The sequence below is a fragment of the Oncorhynchus tshawytscha genome, linkage group LG07 (assembly GCF_018296145.1).
Source record: "Oncorhynchus tshawytscha isolate Ot180627B linkage group LG07, Otsh_v2.0, whole genome shotgun sequence".
Taxonomy (NCBI): domain Eukaryota; kingdom Metazoa; phylum Chordata; class Actinopteri; order Salmoniformes; family Salmonidae; genus Oncorhynchus; species Oncorhynchus tshawytscha.
The window spans coordinates 24,347,976-24,366,909 of NC_056435.1; the positions used below are offsets into that span (position 1 = coordinate 24,347,976).

Below are 18,934 nucleotides of genomic sequence, written 5' to 3' on the forward strand. Positions count from 1 at the left end.
CAACTGTATATACAAAAGTATGTGGAGACCCCTTCAAGTTAGTGGATTCAGCTATTTCAGCCACACCCGTTGCTGACAAGTGTATAAAATCGAGCACACAGCCTTGCAATCTCCATAGACAAACACTGACTGCAGAATGGCCTTACTGAAGAGCTCAGTGACTTTCAATGTGCGACAGTCAATACGATGCCACCTTTCCAACAAGTCAGTTGGTCAAATTTCTGCCCTTCTAGAGTTTCCACGGTCAACTGTAAGTGCTGTTATTGTGAAGTGGAAACATCTAGTAGCAACAACAGCTCAACTGTGAAGTGGTAGGCCACACAAGCTCACAGAACTGGACTGCCGAGTGCTGAAGCGCATAAAAATCGTCTGTCCTCGGTTGCAACACTCACCATCGAGTTCCAAACTGCCTCTGGAAGCTACGTCAGCACAATAACTGTTTGTTGGGCACAAAGCTAGGTCCATACAGAAATGGTTTGCTGAGATTGCCATGGAAGAACTTGACTGGCCTGCACAAAGCCCTGACCTCAACTCCATCGAACACCTTTGGGATGAACTGGAACGCCGACTGCGAGCCAAGCCTAATCGCCCGACATCAGTACCCGACCTCACTAATGCTTGAGGCTGAATGGAAGGAAGCAAGTCCCCAAAGCTATGTTCTAACTTCTAATGTAGTGGTTCCCAAACTTTTTTTATAGTCCCATACCCCTTCAAACATTCAACCTCCAGCTGCATACCCCCTCTATAGCACCAGGGTCAGCACACTCTCAAATGTTGTTTTTGCCATCATTGTAAGCCTGCCACACACACACTATACGATACATTTATTAAACATAAGAATGAGTGTGAGTTTGTCACAACCCGGCTCATGGGAAGTGACAAACAGCTCATACAGGGCCAGGGCACAAATAATAACATAATAATAATCAATCATTTTGCTCTTTAATTAACCATCTTACATACAAAACCTTATTTGTTCATCAAAAATTGTGAATAACTCACCACGGGTTAATGAGAAGGGTGTGCTTGAAAGGATGCACATAACTCTGCAATGTTGGGTTGTATTGGTGAGAGGCTCAGTCTTAAAATCATTTTCCACACAGTCTGTGACTGTATTTAGTTTTCATTCTAGTGAGAGCTGAGAATCCACTCTCACATAGGTATGTGGTTGCAAAGGGCATCAGTGTCTTAACAATGCAAATTGCCAAGGCAAGAAACTCTGAGTGGAGTCCTATCCAGAAATCTGGCAGTGGCTTCTGATTAAGTTACATTTTCACAGAACTGCTTGTTGCAATTTCGATGAGGCTCTCTTGTTCAGATATCATGTGGACTGGAGGCAGGGCATGAAAGGGATAACGAATCCAGTTTTTTGTCATCCGTTTTGGTAAAGTACCTGCGTAATTGTGCACCCAACTCACTCAGGTTATTAGCTATATCACATTTGACATTGTCCATAAGCTGGAGTTAATTTACACACAAATAAAATCATACAATGATGGAAAAACCTGTGTTGTCCTTGTAAATGCAGACAGAGAAGCGCTCCAACTTCTTAATCATAGCCTCAATTTTGTCCTGCACATTGAATATAGTTGCGGAGAGTCCCTGTAACCCTAGATTCAGATCATTCAGGCGGGAAAAAACATCACCCAGACAGGCCAGTCGTGTGAGAAACTCATCATCATGCAAGCAGTCAGACAAGTGAAGATTATGGTCAGTCAAAACTTTAAGCTGGTCTCTCAATTTTAAAAAAAGAAAAAAAGTGTCAATATTTTGCCCCTTGATAACGAGTGTTACATGGTCGCTGCCCATATCATTGCATAGTGCAGAAAATACACGAGAGTTCAGGGGCCTTGCTTTAACAAAGTTAACCATTTTCACTGTAGTGTACAAAACGTCTTTCAAGTTGCCAGGCATTCCCTTGGCAGCAAAAGCCTCTCGGTGGATGCTGTAGTGTACCCAAGTGGTGTCGGGAGCAACCGCTTGCTCGAGCGTTACCACTCCATATTAATGCCCATGATTTTGGAATGAGATGTTCGACGAGCATGAGATGTTCCACATACTTTTGGTCATGTAGTGTACAGCGCCTCAAACTGACAGACCATGTGTGTGGAAAACCAATGGGAAATAACACTGGTAGATATAGGGTAACCTAACTTGCCCTCTGATCTCAGATGGATCAAGATGAGGTTCTGCTTCTAGAACTGCAGAACTTTCCTCCAGGGTTCCAGAGTTCGACATTTCTGAAGAGGAGAGCAGAGGGGAGTTTGATGAACCTGCCACAACTTTCAACAAACAGGCAATGAGTATACATGTATGAATACGCTTACACTTCATGTAACACTACAAAATTGTGTTTCATACATATAGCTAGTACAGTGAAAGTAAAACAGTGGCCGAATACAATCTAAGCATTCTCTCACCTGTGTGTTTCATCTCCATGGGGTCCTCCTTGAGGTATCTGCCTAGTGTCTTTTGTAAAAGTTTATGGAAATCAAAATGTTAGTTAAACACACTGTTCTACATAAACAATCCTAATTAATCAACGTCTATGTTTAAGACTTCTCACACTGACCAATGTGTCCCTCTCGCCCGTCTTCCTCCACGTGTTAGGCTCACGTGTTGTCTCCGTTGTCAGTCAGCTCATCACTGGACCTACTGTACCCTTCACACTCCTCCAGAGATTCTGAAACCATACAGAGTAGCTCTGGCTGTATTTAAAGCATTTTGAGTATTGGTTGTTAACCAATAGTATATGACCAAGCCTTAGCGTAAACAAAACTAAAGAGGGACGTGAGACCAGCATAGTTGTATCTTATTCAGTGACCCCAAATAAGGTAATATTTTTATCTCTTACATTTACTGACATCCTCTATGAGGAAACAGCAAGCAATTTTGTTTGAGGTGTTTAAAAAAAAAAAAAAATTCTCCAATTTATACTTTGGCCACAAATACCAGTATAAGAGGAGTTGGGTATGAGTTAACTGAATATTAACTTTTAAAAGTGAGATTTACTTGCACTGGGGCCTCCCACACTTTCTATTCTGGTTAGAGCCAGTTTGCGCTGTTCTGTGAAGGGAGTAGTACACAGCGTTGTATGAGATCTTCAGTTTCTTCGCAATTTCTCGCATGAAATAGCCTTCATTTCTCAGAACAAGAATAGACTGATGAGTTTCAGAAGTCCTTTGTTTCTGGCAATTTTGAGCCTGTAATCGGACCCACCAATGCTGAAACTCCAGATGCTTAACTAGTCTAAAGAAGGCCAGTTTTATTGCTTCTTTAAATCAGCACAACAGTTTTCAGCTGTGCTAACATATCTGCAAAAGGGTTTTCTAATGATCAATTCTCCTTTTAAATTGATAACTAGCTAACACAACATTGCATTGGAACACAGGAGTGATGGTTGCTGATAATGGGCCTCTGTACGCCTATGTAGATATTCCATAAACAAATCTGCCGTTTCCAGCTACAATAGTCATTTACAACATTACAATGTTTACACTGTATTTCTTATCAATTTGATGTTGTTATTTTCATGGGGGAAAAAAGGGCCTTTATTTCAAAAACAAGGACATTTCTAAGTGACCCCAAACTTTAGAACGGTAGTGTATATTTCTAGCAAACAGAGCGAGAAGCGGCTCAAATAAGAGCCAATGAGCGCACAGCAACGGCTTGCACCTCAATCTCTATACAGTGCAGTGGCGCCCATCAGTTATATTTCCAATGGTTTCAACATAATTACATTTTCATGCATGTCAGAGCAAAAACCAAGCCATGAAGTCGAAGGAATTGTCCGTAGAGCTCCAAGACAGGATTGTGTCGAGGCATAGATCTGGGGAAGGGTGACAAAAATGTCTGCAGCATTGAAGGTCCCCAAGAAGTGGCCTCAATCATTCTTAAATGGAAGAATTTTGGAACCACCAAGGCTCTTTCTAGAGCTGGTCGACCGGCCAAACTGAGCAATCGGGGGAGAAGGGCCTTCGTCAGAGAGGTGACCAAGAACACAATGGTCACTGACAGAGCTCCAGAGTTCCTCTGTGGAGATGGGAGAAACGTCCAGAAGGACAACCATCTCTACAACACTCCACCAATCAGGCCTTTATGGTAGAGTGGCCAGACAGAAGCCATTCCTCAGTAAAAGGCACATGACAGCCCGCTTAGACTCAGACCATGTGAAACAAGATTCTCTGGTCTGATGAAACCAAGATTGAACCCTTTTGCCTGAATGCCAAGCATCAATTCTGGAGGAAACCTGGCACCATCCCATACGGTGAAGCATGTTGGTGGCAGCATAATGCTGTGAGGATGTTTTTCAGCAGCAGGGACTGAGAGACTAGTCAGAATCGAGGGAAAGATGAACAGAGCAAAGTACAGAGAGATCCTTCATGAAAACCTGGTCCAGAGCGCTCAGGACCTCAGAGGTTCACCTTCAAACAGGACAACGACCGAAAGCATAAAGCCAAGACAATACAGGAGTGGCTTCTGAACAAGTCTCAGAATGTCATTGAGTGGCCCAGCCAGAGCCCGGACATGAACCCAATCGAACATCTCTGAAGAGACCTGAAAAAAGCTATGCAGTGACGCTCCCCATTCAACCTGACAGGGCTTGAGAGGATCTGCAGAGAAGAATGTGAGAAACTCCCCAAATACAGGTGTGCCAAGTTTGTAGCGTCATACCCAAGAAGACTGGAGGCTGTAATCACTGCCAGAATTGCTTTAAAGTACTGCGTAAAGGGTCTGAATACTTATGTAAATGTGATATTTCAGTTGTTTTTTCTTTTTTAAATTTGCTAAAATTTCTAACAACCTGTTTTACTTTGTCATTATTGGGTATTTTTATAAATTGAGGAAAAAAATCTAATTTAATCAATTTTAGAATAAGGCTGTAATGTAACAAAATGTGGAAAAAGTCGAGGGGTCTGAATACTTTCCGAATGCACTGTACGTGGTGGGTTAGATGCTTCAGTACCTGAGAATAGTTTGACCTTAATAAGGTCATATGCTGTCCAATTGGCTCCTGGCTTGTGTCTTTCTTTCAGGACTTTGCTGCCATTGGCTGGAGGCGAAATGACCTTCCTGCCCACCACCCAGGTACTGGGAACCACACCCTCCACTTCCTCCTTGCTTTCCTTCCACACTGCACAGCACCAGAAGTCATCAGTGTTCTCATAGTCCTGGAACCCACATAGGTAGAAAATGTATACAAGACTTTCTTGATTATTACATTTATTATGAATGGTTTAACATTTTCTGGGAGGGACCTCACAATTCAGAAGAGGGGTGAACAGTTGAGGTGGTGGATTGGCCACAAAACCACACATAGCCTGTATAGTTGTCTGTTCCCAGAATAAATTCTATACGTTCTACATACTGAACTCGACTAAAGAAATATTAAGTCAGCTGACCACTGTGAAGCTGATTTTGAGTGATTATGAAGCTTTCCCACTTTGGAGCGTTGTTTCTTGGCATTGAATCAGCAGCTACCATCATTCACCCGACTTCGCAGATTCTAAAACCTTCTTGACATCTAGGCTTAACATTTTAAGGGACGACTACCATCCAAAAACACCCACAACTAAATAAAATGAAAAAAATCTGATGTTTTGTTTCAACAATTCTGACCTTTATTTACTAAAATACATAACACAAAAATTTCCAAAATATCCCATTCACATCAAACTGTCCAATAACTGTTTTCACCAAGATCACATTTCACTTCTGTTTATGAAGGTCACTAGCCTACACTAGGCTACTTGCCTAAAGGTTTAAAATGACAAAATAGCGTTATTTCGATTTTTCAAAAGGTATCAAAATGCAGTGTGAAAGGAGTCAAATGCTTGAAGAATATTCAAAGTAAATAAACATTGAAATGCATTACCAATAGATGTCAGTCAATGAAGAGAATAGTTTGGATGTTTGAGTCCTTTGACTAACAAAATGTATAACAGGAAATTATATTTCTGTACTTGTAGGCTTACCAATTTAAAAATAATAATACATTTGACAATTTCTTTACATAGACAATGCCATTGAGGTAAAGTATTACATAGACAACGTGCATTCATAAAGTATTCAGACCCCTTGACTTTTCCCACATCTTGTTACGCTACAGCCTTATTCTAAAATTGATTAAATTGTTTTTTTTACCCCTCATCTACACACAATACTTCAATGATGAAACAAAAACAGGTTATACATTTTTGCAAATGTATCAAAATAAAAAAACTGAAATGTCACATTTACATAAGTCTTCAGACCTTTTACTCAGTAGTTTGTTGATCAGTAGTTTGGTTGAAGCACCTTTGGCAGCGATTGCAGCCTTGAGTCTTCTTTGCTATGATGCAACAAGCTTGGCACACCTGTATTTGGGGAGTTTATCACATTCTTCTCTGTAGATCCTCTCAAGCTCTGTCAAGTTGGATGGGGAGCGTCGCTTCACAGCTTTTTCAGGTCTCTCCAGAGATGTTCGATCGGGTTCAAGTCCGGGCTCTGGCTAGGTCACTCAAGGACATTCAGAGACTTGTCCTGGAGCCACTCCTGCGTTGTCTTGGCTGTGCGTCGTTGTCCTGTTGGAAGGTGAACCTCCAGTCTGAGGTCCTGAGCGCTATGGAGAAGGTTTTCATCAAGGATCTCTCTGTACTTTGCGCCGTTCATCTTTCCCTTGATCCTGACTAGTCTCCCAGTCCCTGCCACTGAAAAACATCCTCACAGCATGACACTGCCATCACCATGCTTCACCGTAGAGATTGTGCCAGTTTTCCTCCAGATGTGACGCTTGCCATCCAGGCCAAAGAGTTCAATCTTGGTTTCATCAGACCAGAGAATCTTGTTTCTCATAAACTGAGTGTCCTTTAGACACCATTTGGAAAACTCCAAGCGGGCTGTCATGTGCCTTTTACTGAGGAGTGGCTTCTGTCTGGCCACTCTACCATAAAGGCCTGATTGGTGGAGTTCTGCAGTGATGGTTGTCCTTCTGGAAGGTTCTGTCAGTGACCATTGGGTTCTTGGTCACCTCCCTGACCAAGGCCCTTCTCCTCCGATTGCTCAGTTTGGCCGGGCGGACAGCTTTAGGAAGAGTCTTCGTGGTTCCAAACTTTTTCCATTTAAGAATGATGGAGGCCATTGTGTTCTTGGGGAGCTTCAATGCTGCAGACATTTTTTGGTACCCTTCCCCAGATCTGTGAGTCGACACAATCCTGTCTCGGAGATCTACGGACAATTCCTTCGACCTCATGGCTTGGTTTTTGCTCTGACATGCACTGTCAACTGTGGGACCTTATATAAAATAGATGTGTGCCTTTCCAAATCATGTCCAATCAACTGAATTTTACAATCAAAGTGTAGAAACATCTCAAGGATGATCAATGGAAACAGGATGCACCGGAGCTCAATTTCGAATCATAGCAAAGGGTCTGAGTACTTATGTAAATAAGGTATTTCAGTTAATTATTTTTCTAAAAACCTGTTTTTGCTTTGTCATTATGGGGTATTGTGTGTAGGTTGATGAGGAAAATGTATTTAATCCATTTTAGAACAAGGCTGTAACACAACAAAATGTGAAAAAAGTGAAGGGGTCTGAATACTTTTCAAATGCACTGTATGGTTGGGAAGATACATGTTAAAATCCTCATTATAAACCAGTAGCCTAAATATTTCCTTCACCAGAATGGATTTGAACAAACATTTCCTTAAACAAACATCTCCGTTATAGGCCTGGTAGGAACGAACCATCTCTAGAATGTGTCACAAGGTGTCTTTTCACCTTGTTGGATTGACTGAAGCTTTTCCCACAGACGGGACAACTAAATGGTTTCTCCCCTGTGTGGACTCTCAGGTGTACCTTCAGGTGCGCCGTCTGATTGAAACGTTTCCTACAGATATGACATTGGTAGGGCTTCTCCCCTGTGTGAATCCTCTGGTGGCCTTTCAACCTCCCAGACGAGCTAAAGGACTTACCACACAAGCCACAGAGAAATGGCTTCTCCTTCGTGTGCATTCGCACATGTGCATTTAAATGGCCCATGTGTCTACAGGGTTTCCCACACACCTTGCAACACAATGACGTGTCGTGGTGGATTTGAAGGGAATTTGAATTTTCAGTGTGTAGCGGTATCTGTAGAGCCTCAAATCCTGACAGTAGTTCGTCACCACCTTCCACCCCCATCATACTTACACTGTTCTCACTCTGTGCTGCCGAAAGGTCGAGGTTCCCTGAAGAGAAAGTATTTGGGTCACTTGATGTATCATCCAATGGACAGACGCCCAATCTATCAGTCTCTGTTTTGATTGGATTGGAGGTTGTTGAGCTTGATAGAAAGCCTGCCTCTATAGACTTCCCAGTGTGAGTTTGTATTTGGAACTGATGTAAGGTGGGTTGAGGTGGGTTCTGATCATAGTCATCATTTCCATCAGAAGGAACGAATCTAGACAGCGGGGCCAGTCCCCTAAACAGCTTTTCCTCCCTTCTGGCCCTTCCCTCCTGTTTCTCCAAAGTCTGTCCGAGGTCTGGTTCCTGCTTATGCCCAATGGCTCCCTCCTCCTCCTCCTCCTCCTCCTCCTCAGATTCTACAGGAGAAAAGGGCTCTTGGTCTGAAAGTCAAAAAGGGAAAACGTAGTGTTGTTAGCTAGGCACCTTTACTTGGGCATCACGACCTGCTACCACACAGTTCTGAGTTTGAGTTAACCAATTCACAGCTAGCGAGAAACAGAATACACAGAATGTATTGACAACTATGGGATTTGCTAGGCATGAATGCTAGCTAGCAGTCTCTGCAAAGAGTTAAATTATCTAGCTAATCTGCCAAGATAGCCACTGCCATATGGCACGTTAATTGTTGGTTAGCTTGAAGCATAACGGCGTATTTCAGATAAAATAACAAATTACATAATGTGTGCATATTATCCTCGCTAGCACCGCTTTGCTAGTCAGCAAACGTTAGTGTCTATGAATAGGCTAGTAGATAGCTAACTATAGCGTCTATTCACGAAAGTATCTTCTGTTTTAATAAGAGCCCCGACTCGGTCTGAACGTTAAGTGATGCGTGGTGTAGTACGGTTTTGTTACCGTAAGGCCCTTATCTTTAATATCAGCGATAAAGAAGTCCAAAAACGAAAAGGTTAAATTACTACACACCTTTATAAGGTTAGGATTCCCACAATGCCATATTTTCATGTTTACAGCGTTAAAAAAAATCATTAGACAGAGGCGACCATCTGTGCTAATCGGGTATCTATAGCATGCTCCGAACACCTTGGCCCAGTTTTTCACAAATCATCGCCTATAAAACCCCGGGGTTATTTTTCTTAGAGCAAGCTAGCTACTAACCTGGCCATGGAATCCCATTATCGTGAAGCTTGCGTCTCAGTTTGTCATTCTCTCGCTTTCCCTGGAATATTTCCTCCTGGTATTCTAATATGGTCTCTTCCACTTGCTTATATATATCTTGGGCAGCTAACATCAACTTTTCTGTCAAAAATACATTTAGAAATTGTAATTTCGTCATTTTGAGGGTCGATGGTAGCCAGGGCACATTTACCCGCTAAACACAAGCGGAGAGGAAAGAGGCGAAGCGGGAGGTTCGACTCCGCCTAGATTTATAGCGTTAAGCACACAACGTGTCAAGTGAGTATTCTTTTTTTGTTTGTTATGAGGGGCAACGAGAGTGTCGAATTTGGACAAGATAAAAGTGAATTGCTATTTTGATAGGTGAGCGTTATTTGATCTAATGGACGTTTCATAATCTTTGGGTTGTTAACGGTTTCCTATCGTTCTTCTCTGAGCAGAACCCGTATATATTTCGTCCTGTCCCAGTGGTCCAACCAGCATGAAGTTCTGAACCGGTTAAACACCCCAAAAGTAACGGTTCTTATAGTTCCTTTTCCTTCATTTTGTACCAGTGAAATCAACAGTTTTACATTTTAGCTAATTACATTACTCCACCAATTAGCGTGGCTAAACGAGTTGTCTACATGTTTGATGGACAAATAAGTGCAAGGGGTGAGATGCGACTGAAATTTCACGGGTGGGGAGAGAAAAGAGTGGACGGCCGAGGGTCCGTAGGTTTTTTGTTTTTTTCCTTTCAAATAAAACCTAGATAACCAGGTGAGGGGAATTCTTTAGAAACTCGACCATCCGTGGAATTAGTTTGACACGTGTGGTGTAGGCTATTACTAGCGTCATAACTTCTGGTTGTTTATTGAAATCAGTGGAGGCTGCTGAGGGGATGGCGGCTCATAATAATGGCTGGAATGGAACAAATGGAATGGCAAACAAATTGAAACGAACCTGGGTTAAAAAGTGTAGATATCGCCACTGCCGCTTGGGCATGCTTTTGGGGCACAATCGATAGCTCGCTGGACTTCGGGCTAGGAGGTTGAGGGTTCTAGACCTGCCCCCTGCCCGTTTCATTACAATGCCATTCCACTCATACCGCTCCAGCTGTTACCACCAGCCCGTGCTCTCCAAATAAGGGGCCACCAACCTCCTGTGATATTTTCTACATTAAATCATGGGCTTGATCTAGAATGTTTCCATGTATTTCCATTGTTAAAGCGGTCTATAGACCATCTTGTCAATATAATAGATAATCTTCGACACAACAAAACGCCTTGAGAATGTGACGCAATCAGAAATTGGCCCGCTGTTAGTTACCGTAAGTACTTAAGAACCTGGGGCAGTTGAAATAATTATACCATCAGAGACAAATTCATTAGCGCATGAAAACAATAGATTATTAGCGTACAAAAGTTTGTCATAATACCCATAAAACGTAGTGATCTAACAGGGAAATGGTTCCAATCGTTTTTCCCCATAGGGGATTTTAGAAACACTTCAAATAAGGTCTGTGTTTCATGTAGGCTTACCCTGGCATGACGTTTTGATAGCCTTGTAAATTTCTAGGAAAAGGAGACTTGTCGATATATTCGCCTGTATTTACCCCCAAACATAAATTATCCTAATGTCGCTATCATTAAATGACTACAAATGCCACGATCTGGGCAAGACTGGCGAATCGAGGCAAAGGTAAGACTATCTGGATTAGCTAGCTAATATTAGCTAAATGTAGTAATTCATAAATTGGCTACATTTCTTTGAAATTGACAATTCTGTGAACTGTTTTGTGCAAGTTTTAGATTGACACAATACCTGTTAGCCAAGATGTCAGCTAGAGATGACATGCAGGAGCTTGCAGGGATTTGTAGTTTTGCATGATGTCTGCTTCGACACTAATTAGCATTTTCGAATCAGAGTAAATAGAGCCAACTAAATTGGTAAGTCACCATGTCTGAGAGAGATTTACATGGTTATCTAAACATCACGCCTGGGTACTTACCCTACACAAAACACAGCCTTTGGAGTATTTCCAAAATCCCCTGTGAAAAATGTATGCTAGAAAAACAATTGGACCCATTACCTTGTTTTTCCGCTAGGTTTTGACACCACAGTGAGGCTCTATAGATACATTCTGGAATAGATGTATGTGGTACCTAAACCCTGAATCCCAAATCAAACCCTAACCACTTTTGTAGATCGGAAAGGATTGGATAGGCATGGGTAGCACCATCTTGATTGGGGATTGAGCTTCTCTGCAGTGGCTATCTAAATCAAATGTTATTTGTCACATGCTTTGTAGACAACAGGTGTAGATTAACAGTAAAACTTTTACTTACAGGTCCTCTTCCAACAATGCAGAGTTAAACATAAGATATGAAAGTTAAGTTTGTTACACGGTACTTCTAGGTTAAGGATAGTTAATGTGTTCAAACTTTCATTTGATCCGCTGTCAGATAATGCACTCTAGCATTATTCAATCTAAAGCTCCGCTATGCCTTGTGTGGAAGGAACCTGACGATTTAGACAAGGTACTCAAAGACTACTTTATTTAAAAAATTACATTTATTACATAATGATACAACACTGTACAGTTGTGTGTGTGTGTGTGGGAGCAGCGGTGTCCCAGAATAAACTGTGTGGGAGAGAAGGGGAGGAATGCTGGTTAAATTAGAGGGCCTACGGTAGTAGCCTCAGTCCTGAGAGGAGATAAAGACCCTGTCTACTAGTAACAACCCCAAGCACCTATTGCCCAAGACACTTGCCTAGGGGATTGGGCAATGGTTTGTTTCTGGTCCGGGCCATTGGCCTACTGCTTGTTCATGTGCCTCGCTCTCAGCTAGGCACTGCTCAAGTTCTGATAAAAACTTCTAAAAAGGTAGAGACTTGCATTAAGTCTACCCCTAGATTACAAGCACTTGCAATATAAACTATCTAAAGTGCTTTTGATTCCAGGAGTAGGCTTGATCTGTCTGTAACAAAACGTATGTTACACTTAAACAACTGGCCATCAAGAACAGATCTTTACTATAGTGAATATACAGTATGTGCAGTGCTGAGCTCAGGACCAACAATCGGGAACAAGCAGCTCAGATACAGGGTAATACTGTATGGCTCAGCTGGGGAATCTGTTGGTCTCTGCACCGTGTTGGTCAAATTCTGTAGTGCGGATCATAGAGAGGACACACACTCTATATGCATCAGAGATAGGTCATATACAGAATTAGCAAACAATCCTTATCAAGGCAACATTTATCTTGCAAAATAGCAGTCTTTGCATTGAATCCTCACTGATAAGTATGTTTTTAATTGTAAGATAAGTTAGTTGACTGAAATTCAGGTGGCAGTACACAGTTCTGCAATGATGACGAGAGAGGCAAATGGTCCTTTAACATCAGTTGTATCAGGGAGGCTTTAGGTGACTGTACAGAAACCTTGAATCGAGCAGGCAGGACTATTGCCTAAACTACCTGACCCTAACTAACAAATGGTGAACATGTGTACTTATCCATATTTGTAAACTCAAGGAATGGACAACTGTTTATAGTCAATGCCCATACGGTTAGCCATTGTTAATTAGAATTACAAATAAAAACATCTTATGTACTTCAGCCAGCTGACTGAGGAAATAAGATTAGTGGGTTTTAGAAGCTGTGATATACTTTACAAATTAATGAAGAGAAAAAAAAAACATAAAACAATTTATTTTAGAAATGTGTAAATTGGCCCTGTGCAAATCGTCTGGGAAAAGACCACCACGTTTTGGAATGCTGCTTATTGTTGCAAGCCTGAACGCATCTCCGTTTCAAGGCGCATAGTGGAAGACTTCATCATCATGCTACCAAGTTCATTACTAAAAGTAAAGACTAAATCATTCAGAAAGACTAGCTACTAAGTTGTTCAATTTGGTGTTTAAAGATTCCCTATTATCCCATTCAGTGACAAGTACAAAAAGTAAATGGACACATACTAAATCGACTATACAAACCTACTGCATGAGAGAGAAACTATGGCATGGAGAGAAGTGTTAACTAGGAGATAAAACATTCTAAGAAAGTCACAGAATCGCTAGCTCTTTGAGAGAAAGAGAAAAATAACAAGCCGTCTTAATGGCAGCAATTTTAGCTTTTAAAAAATGTCCCATAATCAGTAATTCATTCATTCATTCATACAGACCCAGTCGCTCATTAACAACCACCGGTGGTCTCCCTCATCTTACTGCCCTGAGAAGTAAGTGCCCTCACGACTGTGGGTCTGGAGATGACGTTTGATTTTGTCGGAGCGGCTGAAGCACTTTCCACACACTGGGCAGCTGTATGGTTTCTCTCCCGTGTGGATCCGCATGTGGACCTTCAAATGGGCCATCTGGGTGAATCCCTTCCCACAGATCTGGCAGCGGAACGGCTTCTCTCCAGTGTGACTCCTGGCGTGCTCCTGGAGCCTGCCGGAGGAGCTGCAACACTTCCCACACACCCCGCAGCGGTACGGCTTCTCCCGGGTGTGCACCTGGACATGGACATGCAGGTGTCCAACGTGGCTGAATGCCTCCCCACACACCTTGCAGCAGAACGATGACACGTGCACCTGGAGGGGGGATTTTCCACACTCTGCGGCCGCGTTACTGCCCTGGTCACCTAAATGGGAGGCCTGACCTCTGCTCCCACCAGCTCGTCCTTTAGACCCAGACACCAACATCTGTCCTCCGTTCTCCACTCCAATGATGTCAATGTTGTTCTCGTTGGAGCAGTTGGGGTTGACTGTGGCGAGGGGCTGCGGGACGCTGTTGGACGAAGATGATGAGGAGCCTCTGTGGGACACTTCTGACTTGACGTGTCTGGATGAGCTTCTGGGACCAGGGTCCCGCTCTCTGTTCTCCACCGACGGGTTCTGGGGCAGGTTAGAGGAGTGGGGAGGGTCCTGGGGGTATTCGTTGGTGACGCGGGGAGGAGTGAAGATGGACTCTGGGGTGCTGCAGGAGCCATGGCCCCGGAGTTGCTCGTCCCCCTGGCTGGACCTGAGCTCCCGTTTCTCCTTGATCAGGATGGGGACTCGCTCCTCATGGCCCATGCTGGGGCTCCACTCCCGGCGAGGATGCTCGCCATCCTCCTCCTCCAATAGTGCCATAGACTGACGGTCTGGATGGAAGAGAGGGAGGGACTTGGCAGTCATGATTTACGATCGAGGAAAAACACTATCAATTACATTTACGTATCAAAGGAACTCGATTTCAGAAATGATAAACAAAACAGCTGAGTCAAATGAGTCTGAATCTCTGCAGCTAACTAGATAACTTGTTGGCTAGCTAGTTAGCTGGCTAACGAACAAAGGTGGCTAGTTACGTGAAGGAGCTACGTTAGCGTAGCTACCATTATTAGCTTTCTGAAAAACATTAACTAGCTAACGTTAGTTAGTTCTCGCAACATTAATACAAGGGTGTCAAAAACATTTTTTTAATGATTGCCTTTTAGTTGCTTGGCAATGCATGTACCGTTACAACAGTTTAGCAACCAATTTGCTTTAGCGTGCGGCTTCGGCGCTAACTTTAACGTTAGCATAATAGCCTACGCTAGCTACTAACCTGGCCATATTTCAATCCCAGCGTCTCGGAGTCTGCGTCTCAGATGGTCGTTCTCCCTCTCCCTGAGCGCAATCTCCTCTTGGTATTCCAAAATCGTGTCTTCGACAGATTTGTAGATCTCCTGGGCAGCGAGCATAAGCCGCTCGGTCAAAAATACGTTTAAAAACTGCAGTTTTGTCATTTTCGGGTCGTGGTTAGCTACAAGGACTCAGCTATCATCCAAAATGGACCAAAAAGATGCTCTCGTTGATCACGTGACAAGGAATGCCCGCTGTTACCGTAATATTAGGAAAACGCGAGGCCCTAAATCTAATGGGGCCAAAATATATGTTCAGCTCATAGCCTATTTGAGTATTATTGTTATCAATGGAATACATTCAAGATTTAGCAAAACGAAATGCCAGTGTATAAGTACACGATACAGTCAACTCCTTATGCTGCGAGTTTATTTTATATTTACAAGAGCTAGATTTTTTAAAACCATTTTACCCCCATGCTGTATCACAACCGGCCGTGATTGGGAGTCCCATATAGTGGCGCACAATTTGCCCAGCGTCGTCCGGGCATGGCCGGTGAAGGCCGTCATTGTAAATAAGAATTTGTTCTTATAACTGACTTGTCTAGTCAAATAAAGTTGAAATAAAAATATTAACTCAATGTTGTATAATCATTACTAAAACCCAATTGCCTGCGTTACAGTCGTCATTCAAGGTCCCCTTTTGCCTAAACACATACGCTTCGCTTGCGATACGGTTTAGGAAACATTTGGAATTGAACTTCTTAAGAGGAAGACAAATATTTTTTTAAGGCCAGGTATCACACCCTAATAGGGTCATTTCCCCCCGTAATCATATCACAATCCACTTTCACCAGTTTAATGTAGACACAATAATACGTTTTTGTATTATGATTGTTCTGAATTGTCTTATTAAAATATGCAAATGTAGCGATCTCATTAAGTATATTTGCCTACCACGCAAAAAAAAAAAAAAAAAATCTTGACACTTTCAATCTAAATATGTTGGTTTAATGTTGTTAAGACACTCCAGAACCGGATGTATCCAGAGTAAATGTTATCGACAAGACAAAATTGACAACATATCAACAATTCCCTTTAGGTAAGTCTGAAGAATAAATCTAAGGATAACCACACACAATTGGGTGAATGCAGCTTTTGAAAATGAGAAAAACATTAGCTTTAACATTAGACATGCAGAAATCCGTAACGTTAGCGCTGCTATAGACGACATAGAAAATTAGAGAAATTAAGAAGCTAGCTACATCAAGACAAACCAACTGGGCAGTTAAGTGCTTTCTGGAATGGTTGTCACAAAAGGGGATGAACATCGATCTGCCAACTGTTGCAAAACAGGAGATGGGTAATATTCTCCGGAGTTTCAACGCCACCTGAATAAGGTTTTGTGTGATTTGCAGTTGCACTTTGGTCGAAGAGGCAATGAAGGAAATCGCAAACTGAAGACAGACTCATTCGTGATAAAATACAAAAAATGAAGAAACCAAGAACCACAAAAACACAATGGAAAGAGACAGAGAGAATCGTTGTGGCTGCATGTATGAGAACCTAGGGGAACAACTTTTGCCCCGTGAAAATGTGCAATTCAGTATCATAAATAAATAACTGTTGATGCTGGACCATCCGGGGAAAATAATTATTGTTGTTTCTGTTCTGATCTGCTGTAGCAAATGCTACAACGTTTCAGCGCTATTTTCAGATCCATGGACAGCGGCCCAATACAATGTTTTGATCTGACATTCTATGCACAGACCAGACGTGCGCTGTTTTCAGAACCATGGACAGCATCCCTAGAAACCAAAGTTCTGGAACTATCGCCCATCGCTTGGGCAGTTTTGGTTAACATGCCTGTCTTGTTTTGCACAAAATAATAAAATGCAGTACTACAGGATATTTCTTAACGTAGCTCTTTATTAGGTAGCTATAACTGGCATGTTCACGTATCGCCAACCAGGATCAAAACTGACCATGACCTAACCATTTGGGTGGTCTTAACCAATCATAGCACAGTATGATATGGCGGTAAAATGCATCCAATTACAATTCCGTATGTTTACACATATGAATATGACAATGCCAGTCAATGCAAAAATAACTAACGACCGGCAGAGAACGCCTAAAATGCAACTTGATTGAATGGCTGCCTTCTCTCAATGCATAATCACTCCTCACCTACGTTTCACACATTATAAGCATCGCATACCCAAACCTTATCGGGTCATGGTTGGCAATATTTTTTTATCCGAAAATCTGTATAAAGCCCATAGGCTTAAATAAATGAACAAAAGTGCAGGAGTCATGAAATCACTGAATCATCCATCCACATTGCATCTTATAACAATGCTTAACACTTGAAGTCAATGGGTTCTCAAAACGGGATTCTCAAGCGAGAGACCACATTTGACATCCACCACATTTTACTCATACACTTTTTTTAAAATGATGCAAATCTTAAAATGACTAATATTTATTTTAAGCTAACTAATCAATAAAGTAGGCTACATTTAGACATCAAATATGATGTTCTCTATAATATATAAAGGGATTAGGGTAACGGCATACATGAGTGGATTTGATGGAGGAAGAAATTTTATCCAAAAAATGGGGAGATCTGGACTAGGATTAATAAAGCATTTTTTTACGAAATAGGTTTAAATTACAAACGGGTCCAGTATAGAATGCATGCAGCCACCACATCAAATTATCCAGTCATAATTCCAATAAATGTATTGAAATAATACAAATAAATTCAAATAATTGAGGGTTGTCATCTACAGGTAAATAGAAAAAGACAGTACAGTCATGAGCAAAACTAGCACTCAGGCAAGGCTCAGAATTATTTGACTGTTTGTTTGCCTGTGTTGCCAGTAGTTTACTCGTTGAAGGTGAAGAAGCTAACGTTAACTGTCAAATTGGGTAATTATCTATTATTATTACATCTAATTTGCAAATGCTAACTAACATTAACGTTAAAATATCATAGCTAGCGTTATATCATCTAGTGTAGCTAGCTACTGTACCGTCGGTCGCCTGTATAGCTAACGGTAACGTTAGATTAGCCGTAGCTGCAAATTAATCTAGCGTTAGCTAACGGTAGATAGCTAGCAAACTATCGCACATATTAGATAAAAATGCAATTACGTTCAATCACGTTTATGCTATCGGGCCGCAGAGTTGTAATGATAATGTTAATTTAAGGACGGTTGCTAGCTACAGTAACTAATGTAGCTAGCACCGATAACGTTAACTATCTAAAACTTTGGACTGGAGAACACTCACTTGTTGCTAGTATTTGCATTTTACTCGCCATGCAGGGCCGCATGACAAGCTCATATAATCGTCGTTCATTCCTTTTATATAGCTAGCTAACCGTAGCTACATTAGGTTCAGGCGATATCGATCGAAATGTCTTAGGTTGGGGGGGAAACCCCAAGCAGATAAGACGATGAGTCTCACACAACGTTATCCATCTGTGCGACAAGGGAAACATTACTGATGAGCCTTGTCCATGCAACAGCTCTCAGCCTCTTGTCCATGCAACAGCTCTCAGCCTCTTGTCCATGCAACAGCTCTCAGCCACTTGTCCATGCAACAGCTCTCAGCCACTTGTCCATGCAACAGCTCTCAGCCACTTGTCCATGCAACAGCTCTCAGCCACTTGTCCATGCAACAGCTCTCAGCCACTTGTCCATGCAACAGCTCTCAGCCACTTGTCCATGCAACAGCTCTCAGCCACTTGTCCATGCAACAGCTCTCAGCCACTTGTCCATGCAACAGCTCTCAGCCACTTGTCCATGCAACAGCTCTCAGCCACTTGTCCATGCAACAGCTCTCAGCCACTTGTCCATGCAACAGCTCTCAGCCACTTGTCCATGCAACAGCTCTCAGCCACTTGTCCATGCAACAGCTCTCAGCCACTTGTCCATGCAACAGCTCTCAGCCACTTGTCCATGCAACAGCTCTCAGCCACTTCCATGCAACAGCTCTCAGCCAC

At 42.2% G+C, this 18,934-nt stretch overlaps 2 protein-coding genes across 3 annotated transcripts; both read right to left on the minus strand.

The window, feature by feature from the left end:
• Positions 1-1,865: 1,865 nt before the first annotated feature.
• Positions 1,866-9,941, minus strand: LOC112254166 (zinc finger and SCAN domain-containing protein 2). 2 transcript variants are annotated; one of them, XM_024426457.2, is made up of 6 exons: positions 9,323-9,934; positions 8,171-8,586; positions 4,967-5,171; positions 2,573-2,683; positions 2,421-2,469; positions 1,866-2,240 (listed from the first exon to the last, which is right to left on the minus strand). In XM_024426457.2, exons 1-4 carry the CDS (start codon positions 9,498-9,500, stop codon positions 2,613-2,615), a joined length of 870 nt encoding a protein of 289 aa, XP_024282225.1. In that variant the 5' UTR covers positions 9,501-9,934; the 3' UTR covers positions 1,866-2,240; positions 2,421-2,469; positions 2,573-2,612. The 2 variants fall into 2 exon arrangements, with proteins under 2 accessions (XP_024282225.1, XP_024282224.1); XM_024426456.2 differs by lacking the exons at positions 1,866-2,240; positions 2,421-2,469; positions 2,573-2,683; positions 4,967-5,171 and having other exon boundaries at positions 7,478-8,586; positions 9,323-9,941.
• Positions 9,942-11,860: 1,919 nt separating this feature from the next.
• Positions 11,861-15,407, minus strand: LOC112254167 (zinc finger protein 468). The gene is made up of 2 exons (XM_024426458.2): positions 14,907-15,407; positions 11,861-14,463 (listed from the first exon to the last, which is right to left on the minus strand). The coding sequence occupies exons 1-2, from the start codon at positions 15,085-15,087 to the stop codon at positions 13,544-13,546; spliced, it is 1,101 nt and encodes a 366-aa protein (XP_024282226.1). The 5' UTR covers positions 15,088-15,407; the 3' UTR covers positions 11,861-13,543.
• Positions 15,408-18,934: the final 3,527 nt, after the last annotated feature.